This window comes from Onychostruthus taczanowskii, unplaced genomic scaffold (genome assembly GCF_017590055.1).
Source record: "Onychostruthus taczanowskii isolate IOZ18803 unplaced genomic scaffold, ASM1759005v1 scaffold63, whole genome shotgun sequence".
Classification (NCBI taxonomy): domain Eukaryota; kingdom Metazoa; phylum Chordata; class Aves; order Passeriformes; family Passeridae; genus Onychostruthus; species Onychostruthus taczanowskii.
This window is the reverse complement of record NW_024504012.1, coordinates 1,982,289-1,999,464: the sequence shown is the minus strand read 5'-3', so window position 1 is coordinate 1,999,464 and position 17,176 is coordinate 1,982,289. Positions and strand designations below refer to the sequence as shown.

The 17,176-nt window shown below is 44.6% G+C and overlaps 1 protein-coding gene across 10 annotated transcripts in view; it reads right to left on the bottom strand.

The window, feature by feature from the left end:
• Positions 1-2,861: 2,861 nt before the first annotated feature.
• CEP350 (centrosomal protein 350) overlaps positions 2,862-17,176 on the bottom strand; it is a 69,296-nt gene continuing 54,981 nt past the window's right edge. For all 10 annotated transcript variants that reach the window (XM_041419986.1, XM_041419994.1, XM_041419990.1 and 7 more), the window contains 5 exons: positions 14,671-16,718; positions 13,983-14,384; positions 13,749-13,895; positions 12,516-12,638; positions 2,862-6,935 (listed from right to left, as the gene is read on the bottom strand). In XM_041419986.1, the coding sequence (XP_041275920.1) occupies positions 6,771-6,935; positions 12,516-12,638; positions 13,749-13,895; positions 13,983-14,384; positions 14,671-16,718 (2,885 nt within the window). In that variant the 3' untranslated portion in view covers positions 2,862-6,770. The remainder of the gene's footprint in view (positions 6,936-12,515; positions 12,639-13,748; positions 13,896-13,982; positions 14,385-14,670; positions 16,719-17,176) is intronic.

The window sequence follows — 17,176 nt, the reverse complement described above, 5'->3', positions numbered from 1 at the left end:
CAGCTTCACTGAGCAGTGCTGGCTCCATCAGTCCTTGCAGCAACACAGCCAGACACAGACACTGAACCAGGCTCCTTGCTGAGCTCCCCAAGCCAAGCCACGTGAGCAGTGGGATCCCCTTGCAGCCTCCTTTATTTTGCTGGAATAAAATCAAATCGTAGCTGTGGCACCCCCCAGAAGTGGTGTTACTTCCACCTCCAGCAAATTCTCAGACAAAATCTGAGTTTGAGTTAGTCTAGACTTCATGCAAGAGGAAGCCACTGGAAACCCACATCAGGGAGGGAACACAGCCCAAGGGACACAGCAGGTCTTGTACAGGTGGAGCAAGGGGCTGGAAAACTGGGGCCAAGAGAAACATTCAGAGCAGGAACTAACCACCTGCTCTGGGCCGTCAGCACTGTTGGCAGGCAAAAGAAGGGATCTGCACTCCAGGAGTCTCCTCTAAGCCCCTGAACCTGCACAACCATCACCCTCCTGAACAGAGCTACTCTATTTTCCTCCTTTTCCTTAAATTTCTGCAGGACCTTATTCAGGAGGAGGCAGGAAGGTACAGAGCTGGTGCTAGGGGTTTTGTTTGCTCCAGTTCCCAGGTCTCACAGGGTGCCTTTCCCTCCCCCACAGGACCGGCATCCCAGAGAGTGCCCTACACTTTCAAACTCCATTACATCTCATCTGCATTCCTGCCAGGCAATGGCCCATGCTCTGGGCTGGGTGCCAGCAGCTGGGCAGCCCCCCTCCTCTCCTTCCTGCACTCTGAAGAGCTGCTGGTGTTCAGCAGGTCCCCACCAACTGCTTTTCTTCTCAGGGCTGTGTTAATGAGAGCCTGGACATTGCAGAAGCCCTTGTGCTAGGCAGGGCACAGCACGTCTGGAGCAGAGTCAACATTTCAAGCGCTCCAGTGCTCTGCCAGGCATTTTAGCACGTGGGATGGCTGCAGCTGGCACCACATCCCCAGGGAGGCACCTGGGAGTGGGCTGTACCTGGGAAGGGAGGCACCAAACAGTCCCACTCAATCCAGAGTGCCATGAGGAAGGTGGCTGCTGGCCATTGCCCAACCCAGGAGTTTCACCAGGTCCACACGTGAAACAGCTGTTGAAGGTAACCATGCTCCAAAGGTTCTGGGAGGAGTTGCACAAACACCACGGGTAGAAAGTCAGTGACAAAGTGAAGCAACGTAGACTTGCAAATGAGGAAATGAGAGCCTTCATCACACTGATTGCTGGGCATCCTGGGCAAGGACAGCAGGAGCAATGCAGCAGTTTGCTGCGTCACCCGCCGGAGCACCTTGGCAGCACTCCCACAGCTTGAGCCGTTTTTAAAGGAAGCCTCTTATTCAGCCAGAGAAGCATAGATCAGGTTTTTTTTTTTCCAACATGAAATGCACTCTGAGCCCCTTCCAGGGATGGATGCAAGTAGACAATTGTCCAAAAAAAACAGGACTCGTGGAGTAAAATCATTGCAGGGCAAGGAAAGGCACGACACGGATACTCTTCTGCTGCTCACTAATGAGGACACAGAGGCTGCAGCACCACTTGGCCTGAGCCCTTTGGACGTCCAAGGACCCACCACTGCGTTTGGCCGGTTCAGCTGCTGAGCTCAGAGGGCTGTGACGTCCTTCTGTCTGTCTGAGGGCGGTGACGTCCTCCTGTCTAAGGGCTGTGACGTCCTTCTGTCTGTCTGAGGGCTGTGATGTCCTCCTGTCTAAGGGCTGTGACATCCTCCTGTCTGTCTGAGGGCTGTGACGTCCTTCTGTCTGTCTGAGGGCTGTGACATCCTCCTGTGTGTCTGAGGGCTGTGATGTCCTCCTCTGTGAGGGCTGTGATGGTGTCCCCAGCACGCTCCACTGAGGATGAGCCCTACGGCACACCTGGACTGCAGCGAAGCTTCTTCCGTAACAGAAGCCTGAATGCAGCAAATCCTCCTCCAGGGTGAGGTAGCTCTGCTAAGGAAAAGCAAAGAAGAAATAACTGCAACAGTTTAGCTCATACAGGTCCCCCCCATTTAATGCAAACAGCCCTCCCAGGCAGGTGAGGAGTTGACAATCACACAGTGTCCTCCAAGCTGGAATGACCAGTGCTGGGTGTTGTACAGGGTCTGCAGTAAATGGAAAGCAAAGCCTTTTCTGCTGGGCTGTACATTAATAATAAAAGGCACCAAAAGAGGGGTGGCCACAGGCACTGAGGAGGCTCAATAAACACCTGTGCTCCCTGGCTGACACCTTCACACTGCCACTCCATCACCACGTGCCCACACCTGTGGTTTGGCACTGCAAGTGCTTGGCTGTCATCTTACAGAGCTCCAGGACCTTTCATGTGTTAAAGTGACTTGGATCTTTTCTTGTCCTGGAAAGAAAACAGCAAAGATTTAGAAAAGTTCACCAACACATAAAATTTCCAGGGAGCAATATTTGTCTCTTGGTGAGGAAGGGATTGGTGCTGCTAACAGCAGCTCTACAGAGCTGTAGCAATTTAGGAATACAAAACAAGACTGAGGTTCTGAAGAATTTAATTCCAAAACTGTTGCTTAACATAAGAATGTTTTAAGCCATGAGCTTTTAAAACATATTTTAAATAAATATGTGCAAGGAGTCGTTTTTCTCCCACAGTGAACTCCTGCAATGATTGCTCAATGCTATTTTCTGGTGTTATCAACAGTCAGCTTTAACAATAAGGAAATTCTCATAAAGTTATGATTATAATTAAGGCAACTCTAATGGGATTTTGTAGACTGTGATTGGCATCCCAAGTACAGCATCAGACAGAAAGGGGAACGTTCAAGGGACAAATCTCCAGGACACCGTCAGAATTAGCAACTGCTTGGGTAATTAGAAAGCTCCATTTTATAAAATCCAGAAAACAAGATTAATTTATAAATCAGTTTATTTACAGAATTTGTTCTCTTAAAGTACATTTCAGTTACCAAAGATATTTACACTGGTGTACACAGGGACCATCCTGGTTATTTTACAGTTCTTAATTACAAAAAACCTCCCCAACCCCTCCACATCCTTGGATCTGTCTACTGTGCAAAGCTGCTGTGGATGTGAACACGAGCTGAAACTGGCCCAAACCCCAAGTTACCAGGTTATTTACACATACACAGTAAATGGGTTTCTTTTCAGCATCTCCACAACACAGTACATGGGGAGACTGAGCCTCCCAAAAGGCGGCTTTGCAAATGTGTATCAAAAGGCTCTGCAAAATCAAGGAAAAAAACCCCCTAGTAAATGCAGGTTAATTACAGTATTCCTTTTTCATCTGTATATAATTTCGCATTTAACACTTAAATTACAAATAAGTTCAATAGGTTGTTTTTCTCCATTTTAGTTGGTTTGTAAACACTTCAGATGCACTAAATACCTTGTAAGATTCAACTGCTTGTCTGCTGAAAAGTACTTTGTTTTCCTAATATTCTTAAGGTAGCAAAGAGATATGAAAGTTGGAACTGCACACAGTTCCTCGCAGAATAGTCACTTAAAAGGTCTCTGTCACTGTGCTACTTCTGCAGGTACACACTTATTCAAGTATTGCAAAAAGCTAAGGCCACTTTTTCAAGAAAGGAAAAGGAACAAGATGGGATTTTTCAATCCCTCATTCCACCTTGTGAGCAACAAGCCTTCTCTGAAAGGCAGAAGACTGATATTCCAGGGCTCAGCTCACAGAGCATCCTGCTGTTACAGAGGTACGTGCACTCCGTGTTCCCACAAGCCTGGGCTTTCCCACCTGGCTCTGAGATCCTTCCAAAGATGGAGCAGCATGTCCCCAGTGATAACAGCTGCTGCCCCAAACAACTCAGGGGTCTCAGCAAAATGTCCCAGCCTTGAATCTTACGTGGTTGCACCGAGATAACCAGGATGCAGAAATATCTTGCTCTTACAAAGGCAGGTTGGGGAGAGAAGCAGAGAATTCAGCCTGTTTGTGGGACCCCAGGCTTCCCCATATCTCCTCACTAGCAGCCTGACCCAGCCTGACCCTTGCTTCGTCGCAGTAATCATCAGTCCACAAGTACTCAACCCACTTGAGGTTTTGAACATACACTCAACTCAAAGCAACTCAACACACGTGAGGTATTGAGAAGGTAATTCACGTACGTTCAAGTCATTTTAGGGTTGCTCCTAGCAAGGATTGCTACCAAAAATAAATCAGTGATGTCAAAGGAACAAAGCCATTACCTAGACACAGCTTCCTTCTGTCCAAACACCTGTTAAAAACAGTTAGTGCTTCTGTGGAGGGTACTACAGCCAAAAGACAACAGGCACATGATCTCCAAAAGGCCTCCATGCCCTGTGAGGCCTGACTGCACAACCTTCCCACTCCTGCTGGACAGACCAGAAACACCCCACGAGCCCCTCAGAACAGCAAAAAGCCCTGGGGATGCAGGACAACCTCCTCAACATTGGCCACAGAATCTACAGAACAGAACCTGACCTGATGCTCCAGGTACATACCAACTCTGCAGGTTTCCGTCCTCTTTACATAATTGCTACCTATAAAAATAGCAATCCTTGCTATTGAAAGAGATACACCCAGGAAAGGGAATCTGAGGTGGTGACCCAATCAGTGACACCATGCTGGTTAAATCTAGCAGCTTTAGTTTGCTTCTGTCTTAAACATCCAAGGGTTTCCTGGTTCAGCATCATGACATTTTACATGAACAAATGAATCACTTGAGGAAAAAAAGCTGAACAATGCTCCACCAAGACCATTTGACTTCCAGCCAGCCAAAGGGACCACTACTGAGGACAGATGTGTATGCCCACTGGAGGTGTCCCTATCCACCATTACCTCCTCCTTGTTCTTCCACTCACAGAGCTCCCATGGATACGGCTCACCACTAACTCATAAGTGAGGTGCTGGCAACACTACATCTGAGAATCTGTATGGACCTCTGGCAAATCCAACATTTCCCAGTGCTGTCCCTGAAGAATTACCAGCTGTGTGTCATTGTGCAAAATGCAAATATTCCAATGATAGCTTTCAAAAAAATCCCAAATAATATTACACCCAACAAAAAAAAAAAAAAAAAGAAGGTGGAAAAGAGAAACCAAACTGGAGCAGTAGAAGAGGTATGCCCAGTAGGAAGCCCAAGAACCAAGCAGATGAATGAAACAGTTGAGATGCCCCCTGCCATGCCTGTTGTGGGCTGAAGCATCTTTGGGGCACCTCTGAGGGCTTCAAAGTCTCTCTCTATACTCCAGTGCCTGGAGAATCTGACTTTCCTCTGGGTCTTGTCCCAGGTTAGCAAACAGAGACATCCACTATTAAGGCATCAACGTTTGACCCCAGATTTTCCATGTTCCTCCAAGAAAAACACAAGAACAGGAAGAACAGGTCAGGAACCAGCACTCAGCAGAATGACACTGCAGATAAATCCAGCCAAATCAACCAAAATCAACCACATAATATGGTGCAGAAGTTCTGGGAAAGGAAGGGAACAGAAAGAGCTGGGAATTTTCAAACAATTTTTCAGCTCAGCCCCCTCAGCTCTCCATTGTCTCTGAACCAAGTGCTTCGGTTTCCAAGCTCCACTCCTAGACCTGTCTTTGCGTCCCACCCTTGGTCATTGAGGTTTGGTTGCTCCTACCTTCACCCCCTCATATCTGCCTCATGAAGCTGGAGGTTTTATGCAAAGAATATGGGGCTCTGGAAGTTTCCAAACCAGATGCTCTCTCAAGTTCGTCTGTCTCAAAACACAAGACAGTGCAGCCAACTGCACAGGACACTCTCCTGTAATCCACTTAATAAATTATCTGAAAATAAATAAAAAACCCACAAGCACAAAACATGCAGACCAGTCAAGCACCAGACACCGCTTTCTTTGGTGAATACACTCTGTTCTCTAAATTGTTCAAGTAACAGCTTCTCCAATTTCATTAGGTGACAGTAAGGGAGAAAGCTGAGGGATTGAAGGCCAAATTTTTGTGAGGAAATGTTTTCCACTCCTGCATGTCTCGTGCCTGAGAAAATCCTGAGTATCCATTATCTGGGAGCAGCTGGTGCTCCAGGAAGAGAAGTGCTACACGGTAGGAGGAAAGTCATCCACGGGCTCATCTTTCATGCTTGACATTAGGCAGGCTTCATCTTGCTCTGCCTCAGAGCAAAGCAGCAAGAATTCTTTACTTGTAGGCAGGAAGAAACATGATCTAATTTCCCTGGACTGGACTGGCATCATGCTCAGTACCACATCACAGAAGAAAGATGAAAACCAGCTTCATGGAGAAGTGAATTAAATAGGCTCTGAAGCAGAAGGAACTGATGCACATTGTTAGGACTGCAGGAGAAGACGTGTTACGATTGTAACACTGTTCAGTATGGTAAGTCTCTGTTTATGACCAAAACCTGACCAAACTGTTGCTTCTCCAAATTACTCACATTTCTAAAGACAATTTGAGTACTGATGGCTGACCACCATTCCAGCAAAAAGCCACTACCCCAACTTAACCCAACCCTTTCAGGGAACAAGCCAAACATGTCAAAGCCCCAAGCCGGGGCCCCGGGCAGCTGCTGACAGTTACGTGACATAACTGCATTGGCACACCAACAGTCTTGAGCACTCCTCAAAGCAACCTCAAGTGAGGGATCAGCTTGTTCCAAACAATAAATCTGGTGCGAGGTCTTGACAGCCAGTTCAGGTTCTTTTCATCCATCTGAACTGCCTGGGAACCCCACGCGTGGAAGTCCAGCCGCAGCACGTGCAGGGAGGAGAGCAGGTCAGGAGTCAGAGAGGCCTGTGACTCCGTGGTTGGCAGCTCTGAGCTCACTTCAGCACTGTCAGACAAGCAGCAGCCTCCGCTGTTTCTCGTTTATCTGGTTCAGTACATCAAGAGTGTCTCTGATTAAGGCCTCGAAGATCCCATCTGCCAACTGCATCTTGACACACAGCTCATCCTCGTCGTAGTTCACCCACTGCGCCTCTTCCTCGTGGAGTTCCTGCACCTTGGAGGGGAGAAAAGCAATAGAAACATTACAATTCTGTTGCTTTAAAATAATATTGCCTGCAAAGTTCCAGAAAGAGTCCAAAGCAGAGTCTGTCTGTCAACAACATATCTGTCTTTGTAAGAGATTACAGGAAACGCCTGGAATAGCAAAACAGATCTGTTTGAACCAGACTATTTCACTGTATGAATGTTTTCTACTTTTCACTGTAGCATCATCCATTTTAAAGGCTTTCATATTCCTGCACAAGTTTTTCACTTGAAAGGACTCAGCTAATGGGATAGTCTTGACCAACAGCAGAAGCTTTAATAATTAATTAGTCCCTAATTATGTTTTTGCAAGAAGCTGATTCCTTGTGGCTTAAACTGGTAAGAAGTAATGGAAAGGCCTTGAACAGGGCAAGGGGAAAAAGAAAAGATTTCACTGCAGTTCAGTTTATAATGTAATAACTTCCAGTGCTTCTAACAACTAACTTCCAATGCTTCTGCATAGGAAGACAAAATGCTTGCATGTGTTATAAAACAGCATTACAACTCATCTGCACAGAATATTCCATGCTTCACTGGATTTGACAGCATTACTACAAATGGAATTTTGCACCAGTACATTCAAAGAGTACGTATTTCCTTCTGTTACTGAACTGTTGACAAAGAAAATCCCCTTTTACTGCTCACTGACAAATAGGTGGTTTAGTATCAGAATGAAATATATAATTTCATTCAGCAAATCAAGTCTTATTGAGAGTCTCTCCAAAATGGATGTCTTCAATTAAACTTACTAAAAATTTGTCTTACTGACCATTTCAGTATTACAGACAAACCTTAACACAGCTCAAGCATTTTAGAAAAGAAGGAATGAATGCAAACATCATTTGTATTTAAAATGACAACAAAAACTTGTTAAAAGCTCTGTCTCGGCTCAGCTTCAGCAGAAACCTCCTTTGCCCATAAATCTTACACTCTGACCTCAAAATACATTTACAGTGTACAAGTGGGGCAGACCCCACACATTGCCAAACTAAGGTTAAACATACTGAAAAACCCACTAACCCAGGATCAGTATGTAATGGTGTTGTATTCTGAGACAGAACATGAACTACAGCCCCAAGACGCTCTCTTCCTTTTGCCTGAAGCTAAACCTCCCAGAAACTGGTCTGTTTTGAAGCTGACAGCTGCTGTGGCACCATGCTGATTCAAGAACCCCAGCAGAGTGTGAAGGCCATGAAAAGCCTGCTATGGGAACCCCTGGGAACTGGCAGCCATTGATAAGGTCCTGGTTAGACACGGGGCTTCAGGCTGACAGCTCCTTTCTCCCTCTCTCTTAAGAGAGCTTGGGGAGAGAGGCAGGGATCTCATCCTGCAAACAGCTCTGGAAGAGTCACACTGCCTGCTCACAAATCTGTGCTACCACAGCAAGTGCCTCTTTCCCACACAGCTGTCAAGGATGACGCATTAATGGCTTCATTAGGCTTGTTACTAATAAGGAAAAAGCAACATTATTTGCAATCAAACTTTGAAGGAGTGCTGTAGGTGAAAGATAATTTAAATGGAAGGCTAACAAGTGGTAGATAATTTGGTGTGGATTTGTGTGGAGGTGAATGTCTGAAAGACTCCTGAACTCTCACACAGAAATGTGCTGCCTGCAACCTCTATGTGCTGGTTGTAAATTGTGGTAAAGTAAACAGCAGCATGTCCCAAGTCCTCCCATCAGAAAAGAGGCATAAGACAGAAGCAGCAATTTGCATACTGATCATGTGTTATGTGTCTGCTTCATAGACTATTTAGATGAGGAAAAGAAAGAGACAGGGGTCATGAAAAGAAGAGGTGATGCCGAAAAAGGATTCACTAAAAGCAGAATTGATTTGGGAAAAAAACCAGGGGGCTCAAAGGGAGAGGGTGCAGACGGCTGCTGCAGGAAAGATCCTGGAAATGGGGGAAGATCCTGAAGGAGGTGGGTGAAGACAAATGCCAGGGGATGCCCAGGGACCTTGACTGATGACATCCAAGGCTGGTACCCTGGTGCAGCTGCATGACACTGATGGAACTGATGGGATTTTCTGCCTGGCCCGCCCAGGCCAGCAGCCACTCCACTGCTGAAAAGTGAAGTCAAGACTTAGTGAAGGTAACACCGGGGGTGGGGGAAGCTAGTGAGTAAAATAATCAAGCAGGTTAAAAGCTCTGATCTTACAGGCCTTGAACAAACCCCAATGTCCAGATCCACGCTAAGGCGATGTTTATTCTGTCTCCCTGACAACTGTGATGAGACAATTTCGTTACTGTGCTCAAGCAGTGAAAAGAGATACATGGGATAAAGAAGTAAAAGTTAAGGGCAGAGGAGAAGGTACTTGATCCAGGCAGAGAAAGGCTGGATGTTTAACAGCACCAGAAAGAAAAACAGTACCAATGATTAAGTGTCTCTTGCCAGTATCATTCCCACCTCTCTCAGAGGCAGAGTTCCTTCTCTCAGAGGCACCATTTCCTTTGGCATTAGGAGGAATTCCTCGAGCATACTTTTGGAAAACTGCAAGAACGTGCAATCTGTAGCTGCAGGCAAGTCCTGTTTATAGTGTATTCAGAACACGTGTGGAAACTGCTGTGCAGCCCTGGCTGCACCATCTGAGCCAAGGCAGTTGTGACTCCTCTGTCTGGGAAAGGTTTGATCCATTTGTTCTGTTACCACAAACTGCTCCTAAGTAATTGAGACAGTTTCTTTAATATTTGACAACTATCATGGCTTGCATGGAAATGGGTTTTGCACTTTCTCATGACAAAAGTAAAACTTCACTATTCACTATTCACAATATTTGAGACCAGGAAGCAAAATCTCTATACCAGAAAGAAACTGCATTTGTGTAAAGTCATGCAAACTACAGTTTTAATAAATTCCATCTACATGAAAACATAAAGAGTGATGAAATGCAGAAGGGTGTGTGATATTTTTTTCTCTGTGCCTTTTTTTTTTGTATGCACACTTTTTATTAAAAAAAAATTAAAGAAGGGGGCATGCACACAAAAGAAAAACTAGGAGATAACATGGTCACATGATCCTGCTGGCCCTCTACTAAATGTCACAGCACCCACAAAAACCCCACATAAAGTAATATAATCAGAAGGAAATTTAGAGAGTGACTTAGCATATTTTGATTTCTCGAGATTCCTGCTTAAAACCAAGAATATCTCTAAAATAAAGTACATTTAAGGAGTCAGTAGACTATTTGGGAAACTGAAAAGAATAAGCATCCAGATATAAATTAGTGTCTTGGATGGAGGCCAGCAGGAGGAAGGCAGGCAGGCGCATTCTCACAGCCCTTTGCTCTCAGAGTGCTTGGAAACCTTAAGACACAAACAGCCTTTCACTCTCTTCTTACTGTGCACTCCCCTTGGGTTTAGATCTGGGGTGCTGCAGCAGTGGCACCTCCAGCTTTCCAATTAAGCCAGCTTGGTAAGAACAGCCCTGCTTTGCTGCAGGAGAGTAACATTTCTGTACAGAGAGTAACGTTTTGGCTGTTAAATCAACAGGTCAGAAGATCAAGCACTTTCCAGCACTCTGCTGGCAGGCTCCTCAGGTGTGAAAACCAAACACAGGTTTGGCAGTATCATGGGAGCTCTGCTTTCTCAAGCTCCACACAAAAGAGAAGGGGGCTGGCAGGGAAAGCAGTGGCAGAGTTTGTTCTAGCCCCATGCAAACAGATCAGCACAGGGAGTTTTGGCTGAAGACCCAAGTGGAAAAAATAAAAAGGACTGGGAACAACCTATTGTCAGCACCTGAACTTAAATAATGAGATATGAGGGTTCTTGCTGTAGTTTAAAAACAGGTTTTGAAAGATGCTGGCAGCCCTGATGTACTGAAATGTACATCTGACATTCTCCACAAAGCACAGACAGCACACACGTGATAAAGGAACAACATGAATGGACAAAAGGGGAAGAACACAAATACTTAGACATTCCTTTAACTTGATTTTAAACAAAGTAGGTTTTCATAAATGTGAACTCCTGTACTTGTTTATTGTAAGTCAAGATTTGCTGTAAATGTTAGTAACTGGAGCCAATATCCAGCATATCAGAGGGATCCCTGAAGAATCCCAATATAAATTCTTTTCTGAGGACAGAGATGCCTGATTGAAGACAAAAAGAACGCTGCAAAAAGGAGAAGAGGAAGATGCTCTTTTGTCATTGGCACTAAAACACGACTCACTACGTTGGTGTCAACGCTGGGAAAGCACAGACCAAAGTGAAAATGCAACTAGAAGTGCAGTGATTGGAGGAAGCTGCAAAGCTCAAGGCAGAGCAAGGAGGCAAAGGATTAATCCATCCTGCTCTCCCTTTTGTCCCCAGGAGGTGTGATGGCCAACCTACAGGTCCCAGTGTCACAGAGATCACCAGTGCTGCTTCTCCTGCTGTGCCCCTTCCCACAGGGATGAACATTCCACTGGGAACTGAGTTTAATATGATAAACCCAGAACAGTGTATCCAGGCATAATCAGGGAGAGAGTAAGTTCAATCAAACAGCCTGGCACTTGTTTCTGTGCCTACAGAAGAAGTGAAAGTCATGCCCAGCTCCTGGGTCAGACAGAACTGGACAGTTCTCAATATCACTAAAATACACAATTGTCTCAGCAGAAAACTGTGAAGGGATGTTTTCATTTTAAGGTTGACTTCAAACATCACCTGAAGCATTCTGGATGCCTTCAACTAGAATAAATGTTTCCAGGAATCTTTCTTTCTGGCTATCTACGTTGCAAAAAAATTAGTAAGTTGGTACACATGCATAATAGCTGTAATATTAGTTCCCCTGGAGATCTAAACACAGAACTTTTTTGTGCATGCTTTAACAACATCTAGATCCCAGAATCAAGTGCATCAGGATGTGTTTGGATCTATAAATAGAAATTCTATTTACATACAATTAAACCCCTGTGTTGGAAACCCTCCAGTGATGGGCAATTAAAAGACCACACGACCCACAACTCCAAATTACTCGTATGTGCTTGTTGTGTGGAATCAATTCCAGGTGTAATTAAGTGAAGCAGTGCTAATGACGACTCATATTCCCAAGCAGAACCTTCACTATCATTATAGCCAATAAAGATGTTAACATGGCAATACAAGACAACAAAATAACTTTCAAAAACTGTACACAGCCAGACATGCTCCATCGTGGGCAGTTTTAACACTGCACCTTCCCCACTGGCAGTTGCATTCATTAGTTTAATTACATTGTCCATATCACTGTCTCAAATTAAATAATATTACTTCAAAATAAAAACATTTTATATTAAAGTAAGAGGAAAAACATATTCCCATCTCAAAGAAAAAGTTTACTCTCAGTCAAATATTTAATTGTTTCCTTCTGGAAATTCATGCTTTAAACTTTTTGGGAGTGAGTGAATTTATACTGCAGTCAAATGAGTAGGCAGAATTAACTCAAGTCACCTTCCCTCACTGGCACTGGACTTCTGACACCTCATGTACACTTTGTATTTTTGTATTCAGCATGAATGAATACTGAAAATACATTAATATGCCACACTTCAGTCTGGTGGGACAGTATCTGACAAGACTGTTTTCATCCACTTACCAGTATGTGATCCACCCGGTCTCGTTTCTTCCGCCCAAATTTCATCATCTTCTGCCAGTCTGTTTTGTGGTTAGGCTCTTTCCTCAGGCTGAACAACTTCAGTACTTCAGCTGCAATGAAGTTCTACAGAACAGAAAAGGTGAGATTTATCACACTTGAGCTAAGAAATTAAAGGTATGCACAAAGCAGCTCCCATAAAAAAGTCACACTATAGAATTCACATCAGCTTGGCAGGACAATTATCAAACCCAGAAGTGGGGGGGAAAACAAGACACCCACTGCTGTTTCAACCTTGAGAACAGACACTTTCAACGCTACACAAAGAGGATTCTGACAATTTGTTTTATGGGAAAATATTAAAGAAAAGCAGGGTGGGAATTTGGTGTCCTTGTCCTGTGTCCCTGCTGTCCCCAGCCACATGCTTTTGAAAGTCTTCTCAACTAACAGAGTGATTTAGATACTATTTCTTTATTTTCTTTGCTTTCCTGGACAGTTAACACGCTGTATCTTCAGCAGGTTAATCAAAATTTAGTCAACTCCCTCAATTTCAGAAGAAACAGTGCAGAGGAAAGTTTTCATTTGCGTCCTGATGAGCCATATGGAAGGTTCTTTGTGGAGGGCTTTAAGGGAGACAGGTTTTTTCCCAATGTGCAGCCCTGCAAATTTAACCTAGATCCAGTCAGGCTCTCGTTTGTCCCCCAGGCTCTGTGATTTTGTTGTTCCTTGAGCACTACCACCAATAACATGGGGGCCTCCTCTGGCTTGTCAAATACGACAAGATCCTCACTAGTCAAATTTTGGGATCCTCTGGGCAACTCCTGCTGTCCTCAGAGAGGCTGGTATAGGTGTGTGCATGTCTGAGTGAAAAATGTAGCTCATCCCATTTGGCCCAACCCTACCGTTGGATCCATTCCAATTCAGCCATACAGAAATCTGCTACAGCAGCAGGCTGTCAGTACACCAATTTTATAATTTTATAAGAGCAAGGTCACCCTGGCAGTTCTGCACAGAGGACTGAGGTTTAAAAACAACCATAACAGTCATAAGGACAGGGAGGCCAATCTGTTGAGTGGAAAAGGACCATTCTGACAAGTTTTCTTTCAGGTTGGTAATCTTCCTTTTCTCAACTCATCTCTTGCTGGATACACCTCTTACTATCTTCTAACAGTCAGGTAAATGCCAGTTCAGTGTTTTTCATCTTATCTTCCCTGCTCAACAAAGATTTCATCCTACCTTGATTTCATCCAGATCATTTGGATCTTTGACTCGACGAAAATAAGCAGATGCAATCCTACACGGTTTCATCCAAATGGGCTGATTCAGATTAGGATCTTCAGCAAAGATTTCCCCAAAGATCTCTCTTGTTAAATCAAATACCACCTGAACAAAGGAAGAAGTAAAGGTTATGGCTTTTTTTGTCCATGATAAACTTTCAGAGGGCAAGACCAAAATGCCTGAAGATTGTACCTTTCTATAAACCTGCTTGTTTATGGTGTCTGTGTCCTGCTCTTGGAGGGTACCACTAAGATCTGTTTTAAGGCTGCAGCTTTGAAGATCATGACCCAGCTCTTTCAGTTTCCAGAGTTCCTCAGCTGCTGCATGCACCATCCCTTCCACCTCCACCGCAGAGTGAGGGACCGCCAGGGGCTCCTCGCTCGGCTTGGTGGGCACTTTCTGTGGCTCTGCCAGGGGCAGCACTGCTGGCTCCTCAGCTTGCTTCTGCTGCAGCTTACGGGAACTCAGGCCATAGTCCTCATCAAACCAGTCTTGATCATCTCCCAGCACACTCAGGAACTCCCGGTTGAGCTCCAGCTCTGCCAGTCTCTTGGCAAGCTCCTCCTGGCCACTGGCACCGAACACGGGACTCTCCTGCGGATCAAGAGCCACAGAGTAAATGTCACAGTGGTGTCACACCGTTGTGTCCCTCAGCTCACATTTTTAAATGCTTTACTGAGGCAGTTGGCAATAAATGGCTACCAAAACAAGCCATGCACTGGGATACACAAAAATGTATGAGACACATACAGAACACAATCTCCACATTATCAACAGAAACTGGGAGAAAAACTGGTGCCACACCACATTCCTGATTTAATCGTCCCCAGTCAAAGGCAGAATCAACTCTTAAAATCAGTGCAAGGTGTCTGCTACTCACCGGTCTGGGACACATGTCTGGAGAGGAAAGCTCTTCTCTGTCATCTTCCAAATCAGAACTTAGGAAGAAGTTACTCAGTCCATCTGGAATCTGCTTTTCCACCTGCTGGGGTGGAGTAGTGGCTTCCTCCTTCACATCACAGAGCTCCTGGTTGCTGAGCTGGATTTTCTCATTTTTGATCTTCTTTATTTGCTGTAACTGATTGACTGTGTCTTTCACAAAATCTCTTAGTAGACTGTCTGTCAGCAAACTGACCTTTTCCAGCTGGTCTTTTGACTTTTCTTCCTCTCTAAGAGGCAGGCTGAGCTGTGCTTCTAACTGGTTCTTTTCTTTTGTCAGCAAATCCAGCAGTGGGGTTGCAGACTTCTCCATGACACCAGGAGAGAGATCATCTAACTTTTCAGCACATTCCTCTCCCAGTGTCTTCTGCCTCTCCAGTTTTTCAGAAAGGAAATCTGACATGTCATCCAACTGAACAGTGGAAATCTCATCCACAACACTAGAAGTGAGAGGAGTGTGGCTGGCTTCCTCTTTTACAGCATCCTTCAGGTAATCCACCACTGATTGTTCTTGGGCAAATGAACCAGCAGCTACAGAAATCTCTTCTATGCTGTTTGCTTTAGATGACAACTCCTCTTCAACCCTTTCCTCAGCTGAGGCTTCTGAAACAGCTGTGTCCACAGGAGCTTTATCCTGGGAGTAGTTCTCTGTTGCATTTCTGCTCTGGCTTTCAGCTTCTTTGCCAGGTTTGGAACTTTCTCTATCTTTCTGCTCAGCTTTGTGTTGTTTCTCCAGTTTATCATCAAAGAATGAGTCTTCATCATCCTTTTTTGTGTCTAAGTGGCTATCGATACTTTCTGTAATGTGAGAGATTTTCTGAGGAGGAGCAAAAATACCATGCTTTTCTCTGCAATCAAAATATTTAATATCATCATAAGTTCCATTGTTGTTCCCTTCAGGTTTATCCAACTCAACACCAGCCCAAAACCCTTTGGCAAATTTAGTAAGCCCTTTGAACCGCAGTGTTCCAGGCTGGACTTTACTCACAAGTACTCTGTCTCCAATGTTGAAATTGGACAAACTATCTGCTTCTTCTGTGATTGAAGCCGAGGCCCACAGTGGTGAACAAGCTGGGGCCTGTTCTTGCTCCACATCTCTGCGTTCAGCATTTTTCATAAGTTCTGTTGGGGACTTAAGTTCCAGCAGTCTCTCTGAGTGCATGCTGCCAGAGAGAGACCTGTCACTGAGGCACTCACTGATTTCACCATCGCTGCCCAGGCTGGTGGATCTGCTCCGGCTGAACTGGGGGTGCTGGGACTGATCCCTCAGGGACTTCCCGTTAGCAGAGAGCAGGGAACCCTCAAAGTCATCTCTGTAGCGTTCCCCAGGCAGTGTTTCTTCAGCTGAAGCTTGTTTTCTGGAAGAAGATTCTTCAAAGTCTTCAGGGTACGATGGTTCTTTTTGACTCAAGAGCTGTTCAGAAAGCAGATCACCTTTCTCCTCTGCAGATTTGCTGAGTTTGTGAGAAGTCTCCTCTACGCTTGGGCCACTTACAGCATCTTTATTTGACTGTCTCTGTTCTAAGATTTCTTCTGTATCATGAAGACTTTCCACAGCTACATCTAACAGTTCCTTCTGAGAGAGTTTGTTTTCAGAGCAGTGATCCAGTGAACTCTCCCGTCCTTCATCTAACGTCAGCAAGACATCGGAACTCTCCACAGGCTTAACATCAGAACCTCCATTCTCATATTCCTCTGACTTTATGTATTCCAGGTCTTCTGTAATCTCAGATTTATAGCTAATGATAGGACCAGCACTGGATGCATTTACCACTTTGTTCACTGATTCAAGACTCCTGCTAATGTCTTTCATATCTTTAAGAAGAGCTGAAGAGCTATCTGAGGAATCACCAGATCCTGCTCTGGAACTCTTTGGTAACACTGAAGCCAAGGAAGGGGTTCCAGAAGGTTCTCCTGCATGCACAGCTGTCACAGCCACCTTCTTGGAGTGCACAGACACAGATCTCTCGGTTCTTGATGACACAGCATCTTGAAGGAAAATAAAAAGTTAATTTCAGCAGACTGTATAACCCATATTGTTTTACTGCAAACTGCAATCAAAGGCAACTAAATTAATATCAAGGTTTCTGTATTAAAAGAAGATACAAACTGGTGCCTTGGAAACATATACTTCTGGCTGTCCTATGAACATGAGCAACTTCCATTCAGTTCCAGGGTTATAAAGCTTTCTTCCTACTTCTGTTCCTTTAACCAGCACCCCAAGGTAAGGACTCAGTTATTTGTTTGCAAGCCACAAATACAATGAAGATTAGAAGGGGAGATAATGAGATAATCATCAACTGCAAAACAGTGAAAAGTATCTGAACTCAAGCAGTAAAGGAACAAGAAACAAAAGAAACTAAAAAGGTTGTCACTTAATTATGGTTTCATACACACCTCAGAAAGAGTAAACTAAATACTGAATACACAGGGTATTCTGCAAAAGC